At 50.3% G+C, this 21,821-nt stretch overlaps 6 protein-coding genes across 6 annotated transcripts; 2 read left to right on the top strand and 4 right to left on the bottom strand.

The window, feature by feature from the left end:
- Window positions 1-1,412: 1,412 nt before the first annotated feature.
- EPUS_02368 (uncharacterized protein) lies at window positions 1,413-3,611 on the bottom strand (the record flags this gene model as incomplete). The annotated part of the gene is made up of 1 exon (XM_007805274.1): window positions 1,413-3,611. The coding sequence occupies one exon, from the start codon at window positions 3,609-3,611 to the stop codon at window positions 1,413-1,415; it is 2,199 nt and encodes a 732-aa protein (XP_007803465.1).
- A 1,933-nt stretch (window positions 3,612-5,544) lies between these two features.
- EPUS_02367 (urea active transporter 1) lies at window positions 5,545-8,044 on the bottom strand (the record flags this gene model as incomplete). The annotated part of the gene is made up of 10 exons (XM_007805273.1): window positions 5,545-6,114; window positions 6,174-6,462; window positions 6,513-6,576; window positions 6,670-6,895; window positions 6,960-6,988; window positions 7,093-7,376; window positions 7,429-7,440; window positions 7,497-7,633; window positions 7,689-7,701; window positions 7,923-8,044. The coding sequence occupies 10 exons, from the start codon at window positions 8,042-8,044 to the stop codon at window positions 5,545-5,547; spliced, it is 1,746 nt and encodes a 581-aa protein (XP_007803464.1).
- A 1,199-nt stretch (window positions 8,045-9,243) lies between these two features.
- EPUS_02366 (uncharacterized protein) lies at window positions 9,244-9,727 on the bottom strand (the record flags this gene model as incomplete). Its single annotated transcript, XM_007805272.1, has 4 exons — window positions 9,244-9,355; window positions 9,410-9,483; window positions 9,533-9,557; window positions 9,609-9,727. The coding sequence occupies 4 exons, from the start codon at window positions 9,725-9,727 to the stop codon at window positions 9,244-9,246; spliced, it is 330 nt and encodes a 109-aa protein (XP_007803463.1).
- Window positions 9,728-10,753: 1,026 nt separating this feature from the next.
- Window positions 10,754-10,967, bottom strand: EPUS_02365 (uncharacterized protein; the record flags this gene model as incomplete). The annotated part of the gene is made up of 2 exons (XM_007805271.1): window positions 10,754-10,854; window positions 10,910-10,967. The coding sequence occupies 2 exons, from the start codon at window positions 10,965-10,967 to the stop codon at window positions 10,754-10,756; spliced, it is 159 nt and encodes a 52-aa protein (XP_007803462.1).
- Window positions 10,968-11,188: 221 nt separating this feature from the next.
- EPUS_02364 (Multiple RNA-binding domain-containing protein 1) lies at window positions 11,189-14,226 on the top strand (the record flags this gene model as incomplete). Its single annotated transcript, XM_007805270.1, has 3 exons — window positions 11,189-11,434; window positions 11,490-12,569; window positions 12,751-14,226. The coding sequence occupies 3 exons, from the start codon at window positions 11,189-11,191 to the stop codon at window positions 14,224-14,226; spliced, it is 2,802 nt and encodes a 933-aa protein (XP_007803461.1).
- An 836-nt stretch (window positions 14,227-15,062) lies between these two features.
- On the top strand, window positions 15,063-17,771 carry EPUS_02363 (uncharacterized protein; the record flags this gene model as incomplete). The annotated part of the gene is made up of 3 exons (XM_007805269.1): window positions 15,063-15,504; window positions 15,551-15,727; window positions 15,775-17,771. 3 exons carry the CDS (start codon window positions 15,063-15,065, stop codon window positions 17,769-17,771), a joined length of 2,616 nt encoding a protein of 871 aa, XP_007803460.1.
- Window positions 17,772-21,821: the final 4,050 nt, after the last annotated feature.

Below are 21,821 nucleotides of genomic sequence, written 5' to 3'. Positions count from 1 at the left end.
GAAGACACGAGCAGCGACGAGTAAGAAGACACGAGCAGCGACGAGTAAGAAGACACGAGCAGCGACGAGTAAGAAGACACGAGCAGCGACGAGTAAGAAGACACGAGCAGCGACGAGTAAGAAGACACGAGCAGCGACGAGTAAGAAGACACGAGCAGCGACGAGTAAGAAGACACGAGCAGCGACGAGTAAGAAGACACGAGCAGCGACGAGTAAGAAGACACGAGCAGCGACGAGTAAGAAGACACGAGCAGCGACGAGTAAGAAGACACGAGCAGCGACGAGTAAGAAGACACGAGCAGCGACGAGTAAGAAGACACGAGCAGCGACGAGTAAGAAGACACGAGCAGCGACGAGTAAGAAGACACGAGCAGCGACGAGTAAGAAGACACGAGCAGCGACGAGTAAGAAGACACGAGCAGCGACGAGTAAGAAGACACGAGCAGCGACGAGTAGATGGAAGGGGGGAAAACTTTTGGTCAATGAAGCCAGACTTCTTTTTTTTCCTCATCTTTTCTGGGCACGCCGTGATATGGAGAATTTCCATCAAGTTTTCGTGTCTTTCTTCTTTTTCCTATTCTTGCACGGGCTTCCTGCCAGGTCCAGTGCAAAGAGCCATAGTTAAAACGAGTTCTCCGTCAATTATAGCCTTCCCATCCCTTTTCCTGCCATTTCGGCCCATGCAATCTTCCCCCCCCCCTCCCATCGATCCCGACTCTCAGTATCCCCCAATTCAACTTCCCTAGTACCTAGTCGCTGATCAGACAAGGCAAGGCAAGACAAGACAAGACCAGCTCCCGCACCACCCTGCCCCTCCACCCGTAGAATCCGTGAGGTAGATCACTCGCACAACGCCCCTTAAACGGGTAGTAAGTCACACCCACTACCGCCCCACTCCTAGTAGTACTTATGTCCAGTCAGCACGATGCGCGGCATGCCCGCCCGCCCACACTCTGGGTTCTGGCGAGGGGCCGCGTAGAAGCCTGCCTAATTCGGCGATACAGTATTTAATGCACACGAAGACACGAGCAGCGAAAGCCTGACATGCTGATCGCGAGCCCTACCGGCTCAAAATCCGTCATGATACGGAGACGGAGTACACGATATTATCATTAAGTTAAGGTAGATTAGATACAATAACGTGGGGGGCATTCTTCTCTCCAAGCTCGGGTCCAGAGGAGCGAGCGACACGCATTATTATTCTTTGCGCATCCAGCCGTGGTGGGAAGACTAAAAGTAGTCATCATCAGCTTCAGCATCAGCATCAGACGGTACAGCAGGAATAAATTGGGCTCGTAGTCGTCTCTTCTTATGTTTCGTAGATATTTCTTTCAGGTCATACGGGTTTTCTACCGCAAACGCGCATCATCATCATCATCATCACTATCTCGTTGGGGGGAAGACAAAAAAAATCACACCAGCACCATGCTCGCACAGCTCGATTCATCGAATCCTTCTCCCTGCATGATGCCATGCACATACGCATCCGCGACGAGTCGGTACCTGACCATTCCTTGCGCAGCCGCACTCGTACTCGTACTCGACGAACCGGCTTCCATCTCAACCGGCCTCAGCACCAACGGCACCCGACTGCCGCGACAGAGCACGACGCGATCGCCGACCTGCGCTGCGTTGCCGGCCAGCCCGAGGTAGCCGCGCTCGGTCCGGATCAAGCGCCGGTACAGCGTGTTCCGCTTCTGCAGCTCGAACTTCAGCAGCGGCCGGTCGGTCGCGCCGTACCACACGAGCAAGGCGATCCAGTACGGCATCAGGACGATGGTGTCGAGGTGCAGTTTGCGGAGGAGGGGGGACTGGCGGTTGACTCGGTGCCAGAGGTGGAGCTCGCTGCGGATGGCAGGGGAGTGGTCGTATTCCGAGGTGGAGATGGTGCGGTAGAAGGCGGTGAGGATGGGTTCGGTGCTGGTGGGTTTGGTGTTTTTGTGGTGCTGGTGGTTGTGGTGATGATGGTTGTCGGGGGTATAGAATGTCTGGGAGCGAGCGTCGGCGATCTCTTCCCAGGCAAGAAGGACGTCCCGGGTGTGGTAGAAGGTATGGAGGGTGCGTAGCCAGCTTAGCACGATGTCACGGAGGGTGGTGACGGTGGAGGGCACTTGGACACCGTTGAAGACGGGGCCGGTGGCAGCGATGGTGTCAAAGGTGTAACCGGAGACGGTCAGGGAATTGGGGCATGGTGGGGGCGAAGGCGTGTATGTCGAGTCCTTGGCTGCCGTGAATGGTGGTTTGGAAGGATCGTGGGAGTACATATCTCTGCTGGCGAGGGAGAGGGGCCGAATTCCCCACTCGTGAGCCATGTCCTCGCTGGTGCGGCGGCTCCAGTCCGGTATCCAAGATGGAAGGTTTGACGTGCTTGATGAGGTGGTTGGGGGTGATGGAGAGTGACTTAGGATGTCTAAATTCCGGTCGTGCTGGAGGATTTTGGTGGCCACGTCACGATATACCGACTCGACGGGGTCTTCATAGCGGATTCGCACATCAATGAATTCCGAAGGCGACGTGCCCATCAGTGGACAGAAGGCGTACACTTTGTCACGGGGGTTCGTGCTCAGGCATCGCTGATGGCGGAGAAGAAGTCCGAGAAGGGTGTTTGCTCCTTGTTTGTAACGGGCCATCTCCTCTTCAATCCCGGCTATATGCTGAAGTGTCGGCATGAAAACGAGAGGGAATCTCGCCTTGGACATGAACTCGAGTGCCCGGGTTACCTCTTTCCATTCGCATTGTTTGGAGCCCCAGACAAAGGTGACTTTCTTGGACACGACCACTTCTTGTACCACCCACGCTCTACGAAACCATGATTTTCTCAGAAAGCTCACGAGTAGCAGATACAATCCGACCGAGAATGGAGCGAGATCAATCGTCGTTCCTTTTCGGACATCTCTAACTCGTACGTAGGGGGCACTAGACTTCTTCATTCTCGGTCTGAGCGTTACCAGTCCGCCGAGAATAGCCAATCTCGCCGGCCATGACACCGAGATGTGGGAATTGCCATCTCCGGCGGTCTCGCCGAGCCATATCAGGACACCCTGGGCCTGGGAGTAGATCCTGCGCATGAGCTGCACCTGGTTGCCCTTTTCTGCGTCATCGTCCTGTTGGATGCAGATTGCATCCGCCCAGAGCAGGCGGGGCTTGTCACGATATCGCAGCGCACGAAGGGCTCCAGCAAGAGATCTTCGTATTGATAGAGCTCTCCCATTGCAGACGATGGTCGTCTGGGCGTCATCCCAGCGATATGAGATTGTTTCATATGGGACGTTGCTCAGGAGATGGGACTCTATCAGGGTACAGTGGATTTCTTCAGAGTCCTGGCCAGGATGAAGCTCAAGGAGGCGGAAGGCTGGGTTGCTGCTGTTCTCTGGATCTGTGATCGGGAGAGGATCATAGCAAAAGGCTGGTAGATAGTTAGGGAAATCTGCATGCCTGTAGGCGGTATACTGTGGCTTCTGCCGTGAACTTAACACGGAATCAAGGAGTGGACAGAATAAAATTGTCTGTGATGGGTTTCGGAGTCTTGTGAACTTGGACACAACACTTGAACGCCTAGAGATGTAAGATGCTGTCCGCCTTCCTGAGGTCCAAAGCTCACGCCAGGGCATTTAACTCGATTCACGCGTTATTCGCCCATGGTCAATGTCCTTGTCCGCGGCACAAGAATCTACATCGTCAATACCCACCTCAAGTGTTCTTCTTATAGACAGCTGAATGCAAAGCACCATCGAGTCAAGTTCAGCTCGGATCGGATTTCCTCGACTTGGCAAAATTCGCAAATTTTCTTTGCCAGATAGAACGTCGTTAGCTGCTCTATCCTTCAGCTACTCTCTAGTTAGTTTTTATGAATATCTATCCAAATCTTTTTGATCATTAAGTGTTCTTTTCATGCACTACAGAAAAATTTTACTTAAAACCCAATTGCGCAATAGGCCTTGCCCTCTGAAACTACCTCTAAGAAATTCCGTTCCAAGCGAACTCTCTTTCTTCAAGCAAAGATCCAGTGGTTTCTCGGCGATGCTCGAGACCGACCCTACTAGACAGCAAAAACAATGACTGCATGGCAGAACCGAGAATGGTGGATGGTGGATGCAATGTGACTGGCTGTCCCTCACGTTGTGCGACGTTATAGGCTGGATGACAAGAGAGCAATGAGAATAGAACCCACCCATGCGTACAGCATTCCTCTTGCCAGTGTGAAATATGTCGTCGCGGTTACACGTGATATGCGAACATGGAAGAGAAGACCACTGATGATAATGATAATTAAGTCGCATCTCTGACAATAACTTGCGGCAGGCTCTCACAGCGATAAAAAGCCCGCCGATAACTTACCAGTTTTGGTGGCAGCCCCAACGGGTTACGGTCCTGCCAATCTAGTGGATTACCTGATCGGGCAGATGGTTTGGAGTTAGGTTACTTAGCTAGGGAGGATTGAAGGAGACCTGGGGTTGCAATGGAAAAGAAGACGAAGAATGATGGTAGAAGTGTCGGAGCAGGGGATAAGCACAAGTACGTGAATTATGGTCGTGCTCGGGTTCCGTCTCTCCGAGACTGTGCAAATTGGACATGGGAGCCTCTTTCTGTATAGTAATCTGGTGGGGATACAGATTGACGTTGGACGTATCATCGAAACGATAAGAGACCATGGTCCGCCAAGAATGATGTAAATTGGATTCACGTGACCAACTACCTTGTGCAACACACCCCCATTTGCAACAGTTTTAGGGCATTCGGGCTGGTATCTCCATGCCTACCAACCCTCCAAGCCACCAATTTCAGCTCTCCGCCATTTTATCAACCCAATTGCAATCAGCACCGAGAGGAGTCGGATGGACGGTATCAAGAAGTAATGTTTGTCTACATGGTTGTTTGTTTGAATTATCAATCAATTTTATCTCCAAGATAGGGTCAGCAACCTTGAAATGTATTACTAGTATGAGACCTAAAACGCCAAGTTAATCCTGTTGCAAAGGGGTGTGTGTTGCACAAGTCAGTTTGCCACATTATGCCAGTGGGATATTCAAAAGTTATTATTCATCGCTTCTCGCACTCGATCTAGCTGAACGCGAAGAATACTTTACTACGTAGTTAGAGCCAAGAACGATAGCATCGCTCAGTTCCACCCCCTGTCTCTCCAAAGCGAGTCCAAAATCCGAGGGCCATTCAAGATTCAATCTTCGAAACCGCAACCCACCTATCCATTCTTGGGCACAATCTTCTCTTCCGGCGTCTCAGCCCTATTCGACTTCTCCTCCACCAACCCCTCGCCCGCCCGCTTCGCTTCAACCTCACTCACCTCGCCCATTCTCCCAACAAGCGTTGGTCTATACTTCCCTCTAACATCCAAAATCATACTCTTAACCGTATGCGCCATCGTCTTTCTGCCCTGCCACAGCGGAAAAATGCCCACACAAGCAGTACTGCAAAACAGCCACAGAATTCCCACCGTGACCCATCCGGTAAAGAAGCGCTTGCTGAAGATATATCCACTCCCATACAGGGGCATAGGCCAGATGACAAGCAGGATCAGCGTCATGGTTACGGTCGTTGCGCGGGCAATAATGGCGGATTTGTTGAGCTTGCGTTGATCGGCCGCTGCGGCGGCCTGTCGTTGCCGGATTTGTGGTGGCCGGGAATGAGTTCGAGATCGACGTGCGCGGATTTGGCAATGTCGGAGTCGTCGCCAATGCGGATCTGGGTCATGGACACCCAGTCATAGTTTTGGCGGCCAAAAGCGAAGGTTAGAATTGGCACGAAGACAATTGGGGAGAGAAGGGCGGCCACGTTTCCAGCTAGCATGGGATAGTTGCCTCCGGTGCAATCAACCGTCAACTCGCCGCAGGTTCTCTTCGCAGTCACGAGCCAGGCGGTAAGGGAGACGACGAGACCAAGGATGGGCGAGAAGGCTGCTGCGATCCAGTTTTGATCTTTCCATAATAGGGTGAGGGAGGCGGGAAGCACAGCCGCGGAGATTATCACGCCCATGAACAGATAGAGCCAGCCCATGCTGATGCCAGCGTAGAACAGCCCGGTACTAAAGGCCGCCATACCGATCGAGTAAAATATGCAAGACATATGGCTATGGAATATCAGGCGGCGCCCAGAAGACTAAGACGTGATGTCAGCGGCTAGATCCAGCCGGGCTGGCAACCGAGATCAGGACTCACCGTGGGGTTGATGTATTTCTGGTAAATGTCATAAGTCCAGATGGACGAGACAGCGATCAGTTCAGCAGATGTGGCAGATGTCACAGCCATGAAGATCAGAAGCAGTGTTGCTCCCGCACCCCCTTTGCCAAGCATGGCAACTGCCGCGTTAGGTAAGACCAACCCGGCAGTCACATCTGCATGAGGCATTCGGTTCGGATAGGTCGGAAACACCGGGTTGCCTTCCAGAGCTAGAGCGGCGAGACCCATTGTAGTGGCACAGAGCCAGGGGATTGCAAACCACGAAAGCCTATGGGAGATATTAGTGTCTGGGATGAACGAGGGATGCTGAAATCCTACCCTCCCATGACATATCCTGGTAGAGCATGGACCACGCCGGCAGCGATAGCCTTGTTGTAGTAACCTAATATATTGCAAATTTAGTCTATCGTTCGCGTCACAAGTATCAAGATTTGGTTCGGGGCGATCAGAGTGAATAAAGTTTCGAACAACTCACCATTATCAAGAAATACCGTACCAAAGTTGCCCACTATGTTTATGACGAAGAAGATGGCCCCTTCTTTGCTACGCATGGTAAGGTAGCTGCCACCGGCATTGTCAGCCACTGGGTGGTCTCTAGCTGCTTGCATGAGCAGATCGTAGACTTTGCTTGGTGAGCCAAGGTCATTGTTGGTGGCGTAAGCTGAGAAGGCGAAGACGAAGATGATGATTAGAATGATAACCTGCAACATCGATTAGAAACTCCAATTTTCTTATACAGAGAGGAATATGTCGTGCCGTATGGACATAGTCTGTGAGAAACGTCGCTTTGATACCTGGAGAGTCCATGTCAGATCGTGCAGACGACATATGGTGAGTAAGGGGAAGTGAGAGGGCGTATCCAGGAAATGAATGGTGGGAATTGGATGCAAACACTTACCTCCAAACATTGTATACAGTACGACGCCGACCGGAAGCAGAAAACAAGCTGCAGCGGTTGGCACCCCGGTCAGGGAGGAAGCAACAGCAGACCCTCCAGTGAGCAACATAGCAGTCACAAGAATATTGGTCATCAGACCGAAAATGATATAAACAAAATGAGTTGCTTTGCCGTATCGAGCATGTACCACTTCGAGGAAGGTATGCGCGTTGGGAGCTCGACGTTTGAGTTCAATTGCGAGTGTAGCGAACAGTAAAATCTGCACCGTTGCACCGCTGGCGTACCTGCCATACTGGTTAGGCGACAGAGGCTGTGCCGGTGGGCAGACTCTCTTACCAGAAAGGACCACTATTGCACTTTAATCAGCAGGCTCCACGCTCTAAGGGCAGTGCTGAGTTACCTACCTGACACCATAGTTATATGCCACTCCACTCGACTGCAACAACGTAGCGGCCCACGTCCAACTACTCACAACGGCTGATGATACAAGGCCGGACTTGACTGTTCTGCCAGCTGTACTGAACGCTTCTGAGGTTTGCACCTGGGGCAGATTGATTAGATGATTTTCCGTGGTCCGAAAGAGTGGAAGTTGCTACCTCATTGTGATACCTGGTTGCAAGTTAGTAAGGATTCCTCGATTCGAAGATGCTCCTCGAATCCTTTCGAGCCTGGAGAAGCAGCAATGGTCCCAAGATATCTTAGAGAAATACTGTCCGAGCCCACAATAATCCTCTTCCACACCAAAAGACCCCAATGATAATAGAAGCGGCAACCATACGGGATGGAGTATGAGAGAAGGAAACACCAAGACTCGTGCAGAAATAGCTTACCTCTTTAGAGCCCATGTCGTTCCTATCATGCCTAGGGCAAATGCAAAGCCTAGCCCCAGGATAATGCCATATCCAAACCCCTGACTCAACGGAGGAGCTGCTGCCTCAGTTGCCGTTGCCATGGTTACTCGATGCAAGGTCTTACTGGAGCTTTGGGCTTGCTACCAGTGTGGCCCAAAAGGTAGGAGATTCGAGTTGCCAGATTAGATGTGTATGAACGACGTGCAAGAGGTAGGGATGAGGAACTGTGTAACGTAGGAAAAGAGGAAAACATTCGAGTTTCAGAAGAAGTACTCCGTACTTAGCATATAAGATGGATCTATCTCGGTTGTCAAACAATGGAATCAGCCGTTTCCTAGCAAGGGGAGCTCCCACGCCTAGTCTAGGGCTGCACTGATAAGAAGATATGCACATGGCAAGCCGGTCTCGGAGTCCAATCACGACTTGAATCGTCAATTCAGTTGCATGATGTTCCTGGAATAATCTAGATCGTCTCGGCATGTTAAGATGCATCCTCTAATTTTTACCGATTGTGGTTGTTGTGCCATTTGTGGTAGGTTGGAGTAGTGCATGTGTATCTACGCCTCAATGTGTGGGGATGAATCTGATTGGAGCGCATCGTTCGTTATCAGTCAATTTCCACTGTTTCACGTTTTGATTCGTATTCATCACAGACAGGTTATCGTGGAAGCTTGTTGATATGTGAACACGAGATTGAGCGTTATGGTGGAGGAGATGGAGAGAAGGAGAGAAGGAGAGAAGGAGAGAAGGAGAGAAGGAGAGAAGGAGAGAAGGAGAGAAGGAGAGAAGGAGAGAAGGAGAGAAGGAGAGAACGAGATTGAGCGTTATGGTGGAGGAGATGGAGAGAAGGAGAGAAGGAGAGAAGAAGGGAAGAAGGGAAGAATCGAAGAAATCAGCAATTCTTGCACCCAGGCCATCACGACCGTCAACAACTATAATTGATACTCCTAGTATAATAAATTATCGCTGCTAATAGTGATGTTTTGGTGAAGCCGACTCAACGAATGTGATGAAGCCAAATATGCCATTGTGCGCCCTTCAGCTTCTTCCTGGCTTAAAGCATCGAGAACATGTCACCTCAATCTGGTGGTATTATCCGGGTGGTCGAGGATACCTGTTGATTCCAGAAAGCCCACAGGCGCATCCTGAGCGGCATAATTGCCACCTTGGTTCAAGACCGACCCGAACGCCGTGCGCCTACGTGTCAGCAGTTGCGAAACCCCAAAATGACACCTGTGCCGGTGTGCGATTTGTACAAGAAGCAACCCAGCACCCTTTCAGCTCCTAATCTTGGAACCGATCACTTATAATGCGCCTGCTGCTGTGGGGGGCCGCCGTATCCTCCATTGATGGCGCCTTGCTGGAACGCTTGTCCATGCGTTCCTTGCCCGGATGTGATGTCGGGTCGCTGGCTAAAGAACGGAAGTGTCAATAGAAAGTGCAACAGACGAAACGCAGATTCGTACCCCAAGTCTTGTGTGACGCGACAGATAGGACAGTAGACATCTTTGTGCCAGCCTGCAGAAAACGGTATCACAGGCTATGGTCGTGTCAGTGGCAAATAAGAGATGTAGGCTTTCAGAACGTACAATCCAGCAAACAGTGAACCATGTCCTATGAGGTCCCGTCAGTACTGTCAAGCAGAACTGGGGCTTTACCGCTTACCAGCTCTTTTGACAAAACGCTCGCACATTGCCGCAGTTGTTACACCGAAATTGTTGCCCTCTGTATTCTTCCATTTGCTTGGTAAAAGGATGCGTTCCCATGATAATGCAGAACGCCATCTTGTGGTGGTTGTTGGCTTTCGCTAGGATTGAACTTGGGCGTCAAGACTTTAGAGTACCTTGTGCTGAATGGAATAGCTTCAGGATCGATAGGTCGCTTTTCAACAGATGCGAGTAGGAATTAGTGGTCAATGATGATAAAGAATCAGACGTTGGAGGCCTGACTATTCAAGTATGTAGAGAGACTGCAAGGTGAAGGCGTTGTTGTGACGCGCTTCGATGTGGCTGAGTATCGCCAAAAAGGCTTGGCAACAATCCATACGTAGTACTTATTCCTCATAGCAAGCGCTCAGAACGGGAGATGTAAAAAACCACTTCTATCCTACCAACCACTTCCTATGCAGCACTATGTCCAATATTACTGTTTTCATGAATATTCTTTTACATCTTGGTAGTCGCTTGCAGTTTTCCCCAAACTCTCGCGGCAAATTCAAAGTGCTACAAGAATGTGATACAGCAGGAAAAGAACCATCCACGTGTCCAGTGGTTTACTCCACTGTGCCCCTGACCGGCGCCCTTTAGCCAACCCGCTGTGCCTTCGTGCGCTGTGCGTGAAGATGGTCTGCATCGTCTCATCGACCACCCGAGAACTCTGATCTGCCTCTGGGAAACAGTTACTGCGTCTTGAAGAGCAGAATTGCACAGTGACCCAGGTAGAAGTAGATAAAGTGTTTTGTTTCTAGGTGGGCTATTAGCATGGGGCTTCTTGTGAAGTGGATTGATAGCCTTCGTACCGTGTGTCACAAAGCTGCCAAAGTTTCTTCCCACTATACAATGCCACGTAGCTCCTTTCCGCTCGTCGAACTGGGAGAAGTGGTTAGGCCCATCGACGTAGGGGCGATCAGGATATCCAGACTTTTTGCTTAATGCGTTGTGCTATCTCCTAGAGACTTGATTAGAAGAGATCTGTCGGAGAGCTGTGCCATTCCATACTTTCTCTAATGTACATGCTTCCATTGCTTCTTGGGCTGACAGCAAATGTGAACAAGAGACCGTAGGAGAGGGCCGAGATTTGTCGCACCCACTTCAATTGCTTCTTGCTGCATGTCTTCGCTCTTTGGTTGTCAGGCTTCTTGCAATGAATCGAGTTCGGGGCCAGTATACCATATCCACAGATTTAATAGAAGCTGTTCATACATCAGTCCCTAATATGTGCATCAATGTAACATTTGCATCACTCACGCTCGAGTTTCTGTTTCTTCTCGGGACCCTTGGGATCCATGGCTTCTGAGGCGTCCATCTCGGTCGATAAAGATTCGATGCCGGTGTCAGGAAGTGTGGGGATAAATCTTGTTCAACTGAGCAGTGTAGAGATCGAGTTTACTACTACATAAGTCATAGGATGCCGGGCCTTCCAAGACACTATGCACGGACCCCTCTGAACAATCTCCACAAAGAGGGTTTCCTAAACTTTTCATACGGTCAACTCAGTCAACTCAACTCGCACAATCAGACAGCAGCATGGACGACGACGCCGCCATTCCAGACACTAGGGTCTTCGTGTCCGGGCTGCCACCAAACTTCACCAGTAATCAACTTGGTGCGCATTTCGCTGGTCGTTACCAAATTACAGACGCTGTGGTTATTCCTGATCGTCGAATCGGCTTCGTGGGCTTCAGGAATTACACATTGGCTAAAAGTGCTATCAAGTACTTCGACAAGACATATATCCGGATGTCGAAAATCTCTGTCATGATGGCCAAAGCAGTATGGTTCGCCTATCAAGTACATCTCGTCTCATTGCTAATTTGAATGCCCAAAGGTTGAGATTGAGCGAACAAACACTTCGCAAGGAGTTCCTAAAACAAAGTACGTCAGCCAGGGTAACACTACGTGGTCTTCAGTCTCGGAGTCGGTCCCCACTGTTGCGCACAATACACCCAACCCCAAATCAAACCATGGCATTGACTTTAAGCCTTATGTACCTGTCCCGAGTTCCAATAAAAGGAAACGTGATTCCGGAAGCAATTCGCAAGAGGAGTCTTCGCGGCCTACAGGGCCGGCTTCGGCAATGCGTCCTGCTCTGGAGGATAGGAATGGTCTTTCAAATCCTGTTGATGAACATGAGAGCCGCCGAGACTTGAAGAAAGCAAAGAAGAAAGAGAGAAAAGAGCGTTTAAAGCAGGATACTAGCACAGGAAGTCAACAAGGCGATGAAGAGGGAGAGTCGAATATATTAACGTCTTCAAAGTCCACGCAGAAGAAGAAGACAAAGGAAGGAAAAGCAGCTGCAACGGGATCTGATGATGAGACTATCGCCGCGCCCTTGTCAGAAGATCTGCCAAGTGGACGAGAATCACAAGCTAAGGATGGAACGAAAAAGAAAAAGAAGAAAAAGCATACCTCATTCATCGAGACGAATGGCAAATATGATCCGAGCGATAGCCAAACCATCGATGAGAAGCACCATCTGAAAAAGACGGAGCCAAGGGGAAAGGTTGATGATGATACCAAAGGTGGAGTTGCACCTATCGATGACCACGCTCTCGGACCTGCTGATCAGTCTGCTGATCAGATAGAGCAGCAGCGGCCAAAAAGCGACATCGCCACCGACAATGACTGGCTCCGAGCCAAGACTAGTCGTGTACTCGACCTCACAGATGCAGCTCCAGAGTACGCAAAATCCGTACCAACAGACACTGAAGATCTAAGCAAACGGCCAACAACCGAGCAAGACGTCAAGAATACCGAACAGCGAATCACACCCTCCGCCGATTCCTCCACCAAACCTTCACCCAACACTTTGGTCTTAAGTGCACGGCTTTTTGTGCGCAACCTCCCATACACTGCAAACGAATCAGAGATTGAGAGTCTCTTCTCCAAATACGGGCACTTGGATGAAGTAAGACACCCCAGCTCACCTTTCTCCTCATTTCGTGATGACTGCCTGATAGGGACAGCTTATGCGCTGCAATTGATGTCATTTCAGAGAGAGTATTTTAGTAGATATTCTTTTGTCTGATTCTCGGTCTACCAACTATTCATTCAACCACGCGGCAAAAGAAATGCTAATAGACTTGCAGGTGCACGTCGTTCGAGACAAAGCTGGCAGTAGCAAAGGAATCGCATATGTTCAGTTTTCAGACCACGATCACGCAAGCCATGCCCTCCAGGAATTAGATGGCAAGTCTTTTCAGGGACGACTATTGCATATCCTAGAAGCAGCCAACAAAAAGTCTCACAGACTTGATGAATTTGAGATATCTAAGCTACCTCTAAAGAAGCAGAAAGCTTTAAAGCGGAAGATGGAGGCAGGAAACTCGATCTTTCAGTGGAACTCCATGTACATGAATCCCAACGCTGTTCTGTCTTCTGTTGCAGATCGACTTGGTGTGTCAAAAGCAGACTTGATAGACGTCTCGTCTGCCGATGCCGCTGTTAAACAAGCCCATGCAGAGACGCATATCATTCAAGAGACTAAAGCTTTTCTGGCAACCAGTGGGGTGAATCTGGATGCCTTCAGACAACATGAAAGAGACAACACAATACTTCTCGTCAAGAATTTCCCTTTCGGTACCACGACTGAAGAGTTAAAAAGCTTATTCAGTCCTTACGGCGAAATTGTCAATTTCCTCCTTCCACCAAGTGGCACTATTGCCATTATTCAATACGCTCAACCTGGTGAGGGAAATCATGCAATGAGAGACCTCGCCTATCGTAATTTTAAAGGCTCAGTACTGTACCTTGAAACTGGTCCGAGAAACCTATTCGACAAGAGCGTCCAGCCTATTTCGCACAGCAAATCTCCTGATGCCGTGGCCACGCCAGCTCAGGATGGTTCTACTTTAAACAAAGTCGAAGAAGTCTCGTCATCTACCTTGTTTGTTCGGAATTTGAACTTCATCACCACGACTTCTGGACTAACTCGTGCCTTCAAACCCTTAGACGGGTTTCTCTCCGCCAAGGTCAAGACCAAGACCGACCCCCGAAGACCTCAGGAAATACTGAGTATGGGATTTGGTTTTGTTGAATTTCGCAGCAACAAGCAAGCTCTAGCTGCTCTAGCAGCCATGAAAGGCCATCGCTTAGATGACCATGAGCTTCTCATCCAGACTTCACGAAAAGTCACCGATGCAGCTGAGGAACGCCGGCACAAGGATAATATGAAGAAGGTTGACGCGCATAAAACAAAAATCATCATCAAGAATCTGCCTTTCGAAGCGAGCAAGAAGGATGTACGTGCTCTTCTTAGTGCTTATGGCCAACTTCGATCTGTGAAGGTGCCTCAGAAATTCAATCACGATACTCGTGGTTTCGCCTTTGCAGATTTCGTCACCGCCAGAGAAGCGGCAAATGCCATGGAGGCTTTGAAGGATACACATTTGCTTGGAAGAAGATTGGTCTTTGAATTTGCAGAAGAGGAAGCTATCGACCCCGAAGCCGAAATTCGTGCCATCGAAAATAAGGTTGGTCGACAAACTGAGATGATCCAACTCAACAAGATGACTGGCTCGGCCCGGAAGAAGTTTATTGTAGGTCCACAGGACGATGATCAATGAATCCTTGTGAAAGTCGCCAGCTTGACAGGTAGGAAGGTTCGGCGGCTGGTGTTGTCCAATCCCTTGCATCTCCGCCAATTTGTCAGATCTCAGCAAGACAGTATTAATAGGACGTCGAAGCACAACTCTTCTGCTGAATCATGTTCTTATCTACACCCCAGGCAAGCAATGAATTGCTTCTTCTGCATTAGAGCATTGATTTTCTTTTCAAATTCTCTCTTCAAATTCTCTCGGTTTCCAAGCACCCAACGACCATGCTTTCTTCATTCCTCTTTCGAGATTGCGAACCTCTTTTCTTCGTTCCGCCACATTCCACTTGGAGTGCACGAGCTTTTCAATTTCTAGATCGTCAAAGAGATCGGTCGGTGCTACAATGCGTTCCTACGTTCTTACTGCATCCGGGTATTCGGCGGCCCCTTACATGGATTCTGGGCTAACGCACCCACACCATACTGTGTATGTCGCCGCAAGGACACTGCTTTGATATCTTGTATGATCTGTGGGGAAGTCGTTGTGCAGTCCTTCGTTGACGGGTGTGCATCACTCCCGTTGGTCGTCCAATTATTCCTACCCGCTTCGACCAAGGAGGAGATTGTAGTGCCTACTCTCCTGGTGTCCAGGGGCGGCTTTGCACGGATGAGGTCAGCAGAGGTCGATTCTTCTTAAATCAATGTCTCCCACAACAGCATTCCCGCTCTCCTCTTCATCAGACATTCTCTACTGTATCTCATTGTCACTCATTCCACTCCACGTTCCTTTGAGCCCACAATCTGGGTATAGTCTCGTTCTTTGTTCATTCTCGAGCTCGGCTACACACTCGCGCTATTGAAAGATTCATGGAGCACTGGCCGACCGAACTTTCCATTCCTTCGTCACATTCTGAAGAACAAAGATCGATCCGTGGGGCAGGGCCCCTGAAAACCGTGTCAGGTAATAGACAAACTTTCGCCCTGGATTGTCACGCCGGTTCTGAGAATCAGAACCCTCATGATTTGTATTACATCAATTCTGCCTTGGCTGAAGCCAATTGTGCATCCAATACATTCCCTACCACTGCAACCCTTGGATCTAATGATAATGATCTTGCCATTCACCGCTTACAGCATCGACATCAGCGCCGCCAACAACAGCGTGCCTCTGCAATCGATTTCAGAATTCAGGATCGGAGTTATCTGAATTCGAAGAAGTATCAAGGGTACCGAGCTCGACAACGGAAAGACCTTGGGCACGATAACAAGCAAGTCTGGTCCGACGATGTTGAGGAAGCATTTCAAGAAGGTGCGTTGTTGCTCTATCCAGATGTAGGGCTACTGACTTGTGGGAGCTCTTTTCGAGATTAAGCCTATGGGCAAAGGGAAACGGTCGCAACATGGCAGGCCCCACGGGAGGAATGAGCTCGTTGCCGAGTACATATTTCGGAGGACTGGACAGCGCCGAACTAGGAAGCAGGTGTCCAGTCACATCCAAGTGCTCAACGCTTTGCTCAAGGACATCCCATCCTGTACTTGTCCCGATTACCCGGATCTGACCTGCGCTAACTAATGCCAGGGCGCGTGCTGATCCAGGCGATTGACCGTGCTGACGGACGACCTGTGAATGGAGGTTTTTATGAGAACTCCATTGAGCATTCTGTGGAGCGCAGGAACAAGCGCCTTGCAGCACAACATTCATCTTACCGAGAGCATGGTTACAGCGTTCATACAGACAACCTTCCCTCGGCACCTCAGACTCTGGGTTCCAATGCATGCACCATCAGCGGTAAGCGGGTGACGGGCGTCAATTTCGAAATGTGGATGTCTCCCAACCAGAGCAATATGGACAAGAGACTCCACGACTTCACTAGTCTGCAAACTGCGCGAGATCTGCCTCGGTGCGATCCCAGTCCTTTAGAAGATGTTCGTGACTGGCGTGCTCTCTATCCATGTCTGGCAGCGACGCTGGATGGGAAAGGTGACGTCCCGGAATTCGACATCATCGGGATCGAGACATCTTACAAGATGATGTCCGATTTTCCACCACCAAAGGCAACCTTGGGGTTGAGGCTTGAGCTGGATTTCGGACCGAGCTCTCGTGAGGAGCTCTATGACTGGACCTGCACCACGCATATCTACCGAAATGGTATCCCGGTGAAGCAGGCAAGCCATTACCGACTGGAGGCGAAATACGGGATGATCGCACCTCCTTTCGATTCGATGTGGTGGGCCTTGACCTTCATCGATCGGATGGAGCAGAAGAAGCAAGCAGAAGAAAGCGGAAAACGCGATGTTTATGATGCAGCTCAACAAAGGGCTCAGAAGTTCTTCTCGGAGCTTACGGCTGTCCATGAAATCCGGGCTCGGTCACAAGCTGACTCTAGCTCTCAGGATCAGCGACCTGAGAGGAGGCTTGTGGCGGCGCTGTTGTGGAGGTTCTCTATGGCACCGGAAAGCTTTGTGGGGACTACATCCTGGCAGAGACTTCTCCCACCCCCTGCCCGGATCACAACTAACAGCCCTGCTCCAGACCAACGAGAAATGTCCCTGCCGCCCCTGGCGATCGACACGATTGTTGGTGGTCTCCATCATTCTACCGACTTGAGCGCCACCAAAGACCTCCTTGTTGGGCAGCCCCATGACTCTTTTCAAGACTACGAGGCCGTTCTGGATGATCCAACCGCTATGCTGGGCCATCACGACTTTGAGATGGCTTTCAAGGACGACGACATAGCACACTTCGCGTCGATGCAATCTTCATTTATATCATCCACCCAAAATGCTCATGACGGATCAAGCTACCCCACAATCGACCATCTTGACTATGATATACAGCTTCATGGTCTCTCGACGCCCTCACATCACGATACCTTTCAACCAGCTTGCAGCAATATTTTTGAGGCTCAACACATCAATCGAAATGACTACCTCGAAGATCATCAAAAGCAGTCCCAGGGCCACATGTACGAACTGCACCAAGACTTCGAGCATCATATTGTCGACGCCGACGACCGAACACAACGTCGGCCCCTGGCCAACTTCGACCAAAACACCCATAACATGCTCCAGGCCCAATTAAGAGAACCCCGAACCGACCACAGCAAGCCCGAGGACGCCGGCGATGAGACGCTGAAAGCCGCCCTGGCCGCAGCCTCCGCCATGAGCGATCTCGGGACCTCACACGCCGGCTTGCCTCTTCCTCCTCCACACCCATCCTCACAGGCAGAAGCAAAGCAAGAGCACATGTCTGCACTATGGGAGGGAGATGCTAAGTCGTCGTCGTCGTCGGCGTCGTCTGTCCATCATCATCATCGACCCCAGCTCCACATGCACGCGAGCTTCACCAGCCAGGCGAGCTACACGCCTCACCATGACCATGAGCACGAGCACGAGCAGCCAGCCAGCCCCGACGCCGCCTCGGCAGTCCATCTTCGTGCCTTTGACGCCGAGAATCAGCTTCCGGCTTCCCCTTCCGCGGGCCTGGACGCGCACAGGTATCATAACAATAATCCCGCGACAGCTTCGCCGGAGATACGCCGGCTGCTAGAAATGCATAATCAGTCTTTCGATTAATTGGGGAGTAATGAGCAGCAGAAGCACGCGATGGGGCAGAGACTGGTTCAACAAGATTTTTTCGATGCTGACCCTGGTGGGGAGTTAAAATGTGCTCCACTGGGTCGAATCACTTGGCAGCAGGATGGGCCGGGATAAATATCAGCGTGTCACTGAGTGATGCTATCTGGGTGGGGGCCTCGGCCAAGATGGGCGGTTTGTTATGTTTTCTTTTCGAAGTGTGGCACTGCTGGAGCTGGAGCTGGAATTGGTTCGGTTTTTTGTGTCACAGAGAGAGTACTGCTGGTGAAATCACTCGTTCATGTCTTTTGCTTGCTACACCTAGTATGTTATCGCCTATGTTATCTATCAATATACCAACACGAAACCCTTCACCACGTTTTTTCCTACATCCAATGTCTAGCCGGGATGTTTGCATGATGACGGAAGATTCAAAGCCATCTTTGGTTGTTGTTGTTTTTTTTGGAAACTGTCATCCGTGTAACTAAAGGTGATTCGAGTTCGTGGTGTTTTCTTTATAGGCCGGAACCCCAGCCCGTGTCGTTTCGCGGATCATCACCTTTTGACACTGGCAGTTCATGATTATCACCATCACGCTTGGGCTATGACTGGTCTCTCTGGTCTCGAAAAGGGCGCCAGCAGCTCTTTTTCGACACACGATCTCAGGGCCGCAGTCACTGCTGCCCGTAGCTGTTTGCCCCTATCCATTTTCAGACATACAAACATACATACAGCCTCTCTGTCTCTGCCTTGAAAAGCTGACCGGTCTTGAACTCGGTTTTGAAATTAACGTTCCTTGAAAGCTAAGGTTAACCTACTCGGCTTGTCTGGCATCGTATCGTATCGTATCGGCCGAACTTGAACCTCCCTTTAGATCAATACAGATGCATTGCCCGCGCGTGGGAGGCCATCAAGTAGATGTATTACCTACCCCCCCTGCAACCCTTGGATCTAATGATAATGATCTTGCCATTCACCGCGGCAGCACGACGCAGTGAGCTCTCTGGCCGGCCGTCTAGGGGCGATAAGAAGCAACAGGGTAATAACCGCACCTTCTGTAGGCGTGCACTAGCGAAGGAGGACATTGCATTCAACAGCCCCAGCCAGGCTTGGTCTGCCATTGCGTCGTTGTAATAACCGCCCTCTTGACCTGCTCTGCCGGGACAGGCAACGTCAAGAGACCTAGTTAGTCAAAGTCAAAGGTGAATCTACTCCTCCTCTGGGAGTTCCCCCCGGGGCTCTGCTCTCCTCCACGCAGCACACTCTCATCAGCCCAGCCAGCCAGCCATAATGACGGCCCAAAAAAACCGTAAATTAATGTAGACAGATAGGATGGTCGGTTTTTTCCCCCCAAATTCTCATGACCGCACGGGATCACTTATTGGGGCGTTCGGATTCCCTGACAAAATTGGGACCTTCTCTGTTGTCCGCCAAGTAAATAATGAATGCCGCATGTATTCGAAAACAGAATCCTGCGCGGAGGTTTTTTCCCCCCTGTTTACCTACTTTTCATTCAATCGATAGAGCTGCGACCCCCGGGGGTTGTTTTTTGTAATCTTTTGTTTGTGTGCCCTGCCCTGCCCTGCCCTGCCCTGGAGAAAAAGCTACGAGAATAAGTAAATAAGGGAGTTTTGGGGGGTTTTTTTTCCTTGAGCACGGCTGGGTGTAGTTCCCTACCTCAATGCCTTGCCGAGCCTTTTGCTGGTTAAGGGGGCCAAGGGAGAAGTTCAGTACTGGTAGAATGGGAAAGAGTGCGGAGTAATCTTGGGAAGAGAAGAAGTGCACTCGATTTCACACCTGTGAATAATACAGGGAGGGAGACGCGTCGCTGAGATATCACCCCCCAAAAAAGTAGAGAAATAGCTAATTGGATTTACACTCTGGCAGTTACAGTAGTCGCTAAGGAGTGCAACGCCACCGGCTTCCCTTATATTCTTTTCTTGCTTGCTGTTCTGTCTGCTCCTCTTGAAGGCCAATTCATATGTTCCGCTCGGTAGTTGTGATGAGTATCTGCTCTGAATGGATTCGAGGCGGACTACTCATCCTTTCTCGGCCATTCGGAGCTGATTATAATGAAGGGCCATTTGCGCCGTACGAAGAGGATCCATGTGTGAACGTACCGCTGTAATCAAGTAAACCACGGGTCCCCGCTAAGAAAACTTGAAAGACGGTAGATGCTTACAGGCTCATCAGCTCTTCTGCTCTGAGTAAGAGGGGAGAGCTGGCTCTAAACATAAACAGCATGCATCATAAGGAGAATACCTCGCGTCATCTCCGTCAGTGAACCGGAAGGACGCCTTTCCTGCACTATGATCTAACAGTCGACAAAAAGCCAAAAAATAGATTGGCATACTCGTAGGAAGCTGTGATGAAGAGCGCTGCTGAAAGCCCAGCAACTCAGCCTCAGAGAAATGTACCATCTCAATTCTTCTACACGCCGCAAGTCTGAGCTTCCATGTAGGCGCATCAGACATGATGAGGTAGCCTTCTTGCACCAACTCTGCATCAAGGGCTCCCCAAAATGCAAACAAACAGGCAAGCAAAACTCCAACCCCTAAACCTGCATCCACATTAATCTGTGGTGACGGGTCAGGAGCTTGAGAAACCCTCTTCTTATGTCAAGAGGATTTTTTGTTTCGACCGAGACAAAGGAAGGAGGCAAGGGGAACGAACGGGTCTTCTGGTACACTGAGCTCGGAGGTCAGTTGCGTGTATTTTGCTAGTGTAACAGCTTTGGTACTGGTGATTTGGTGGTCTTAGGCAGACAGGGGCTTTATTCCCACTGCACCACGGTACCAAAGACATTGGCTGTAGTTGCGGGACATCCAGATATACAGATTGTGTTCGTGTTCGGGAAAGACCGCGAACATTCTGGCGGTCACGAGTGTTCAAGTGAAGGGATGTTGCAATCCTGCCATTGAGAAAGATCAGTCGATATGGATTGTCGACACCGGAAGGGACATTGCACTCGTGTTGCACTTCCACTGCGATTGAGCGAAGCACTAGCCCGAGTGTAGTGTTTGCAGAAACGGACAACGGACAACGGATTGCGATTGCTGCTTGTACTTGTTGGTGTTCGACTCCCTGGTCTCATCCATCCTACCAATTGCCAGGATCGTCTCTATCCATGTCTTTCGACCCGCTACACCTATCTTTCCCAACTCGGAAAACCGTCCTGGCCAATTTTGCAGTTCCCCTTCCCTTGTGAACGCTTCCTTTCAAGGCTTTTTCTGCATAGACAAGCTACTGGCTGGCATGCCTTGAACTAAGGCTCGTCAGGAAAGTGGCTTGACAGGCGTGGAATATGGCAAAGGCAATAGGACATGTCAGATTTAGGACAAGATACGCAACAATAGCATTCGCAAGCAACAAATTAGTGCTCCAGGAACGGCGTTCCCATGGTCGATAGGCAATTTCGGGGAAAACAATACTTCTTCATACATCTATCCGGGACAGTTCAGATGGGTATCCTACAAGTCCTTGCGCATGATGGAGGACCGTGGAGCTGAAGATGATTCGGAAGCTTGCGGATCTGCCGCTGCAATCTCGCTCTAGTCCCCCGATCGGGGAGTGAGACCAGGGCAGCATCCGTTAGCTTACCCAAATAAGCAACATTGTTCCTCGACTATTTGTCAAATCAGGAAATGGACGGGGAGTAGATCCAAGGGGAAAGGCCGCAGGAAAACCAGCTCATCTCTGCTGCGGATATCCGCCACGATGGTCTTGCCGTCTACCCACGTCGACGACACAGCTTCCTCTCTACCTCGATCGACACAGCAATTCGTGCGACGGAGACAGCACCTACTCGCAACAAATCAAGAGTGTCCCGCCGCCATCGTCGTCGTCGAAGCACAACTGAGTTCGAATCTCTCTAGCACGTCATGATGCGCTTCATCCGATAGGAGATTCAGCACCAGCAAACACTCCACCGGCTGCACACTCCTCCCTCGACGATCAAACAATCTGCCACTCCACCAGCATCACCACAACTACCAACCATGGATCCCTCGTCTTACACCTACACCCCCTCCCCGCCGTCCCCCTCCTCCT

Source organism: Endocarpon pusillum (assembly GCF_000464535.1).
Source record: "Endocarpon pusillum Z07020 unplaced genomic scaffold scaffold4192, whole genome shotgun sequence".
In the NCBI taxonomy this organism is placed as follows: domain Eukaryota; kingdom Fungi; phylum Ascomycota; class Eurotiomycetes; order Verrucariales; family Verrucariaceae; genus Endocarpon; species Endocarpon pusillum.
The sequence above is the reverse complement of the archived record's forward strand: the minus strand, read 5'-3'. Positions and strand labels throughout refer to the sequence as shown.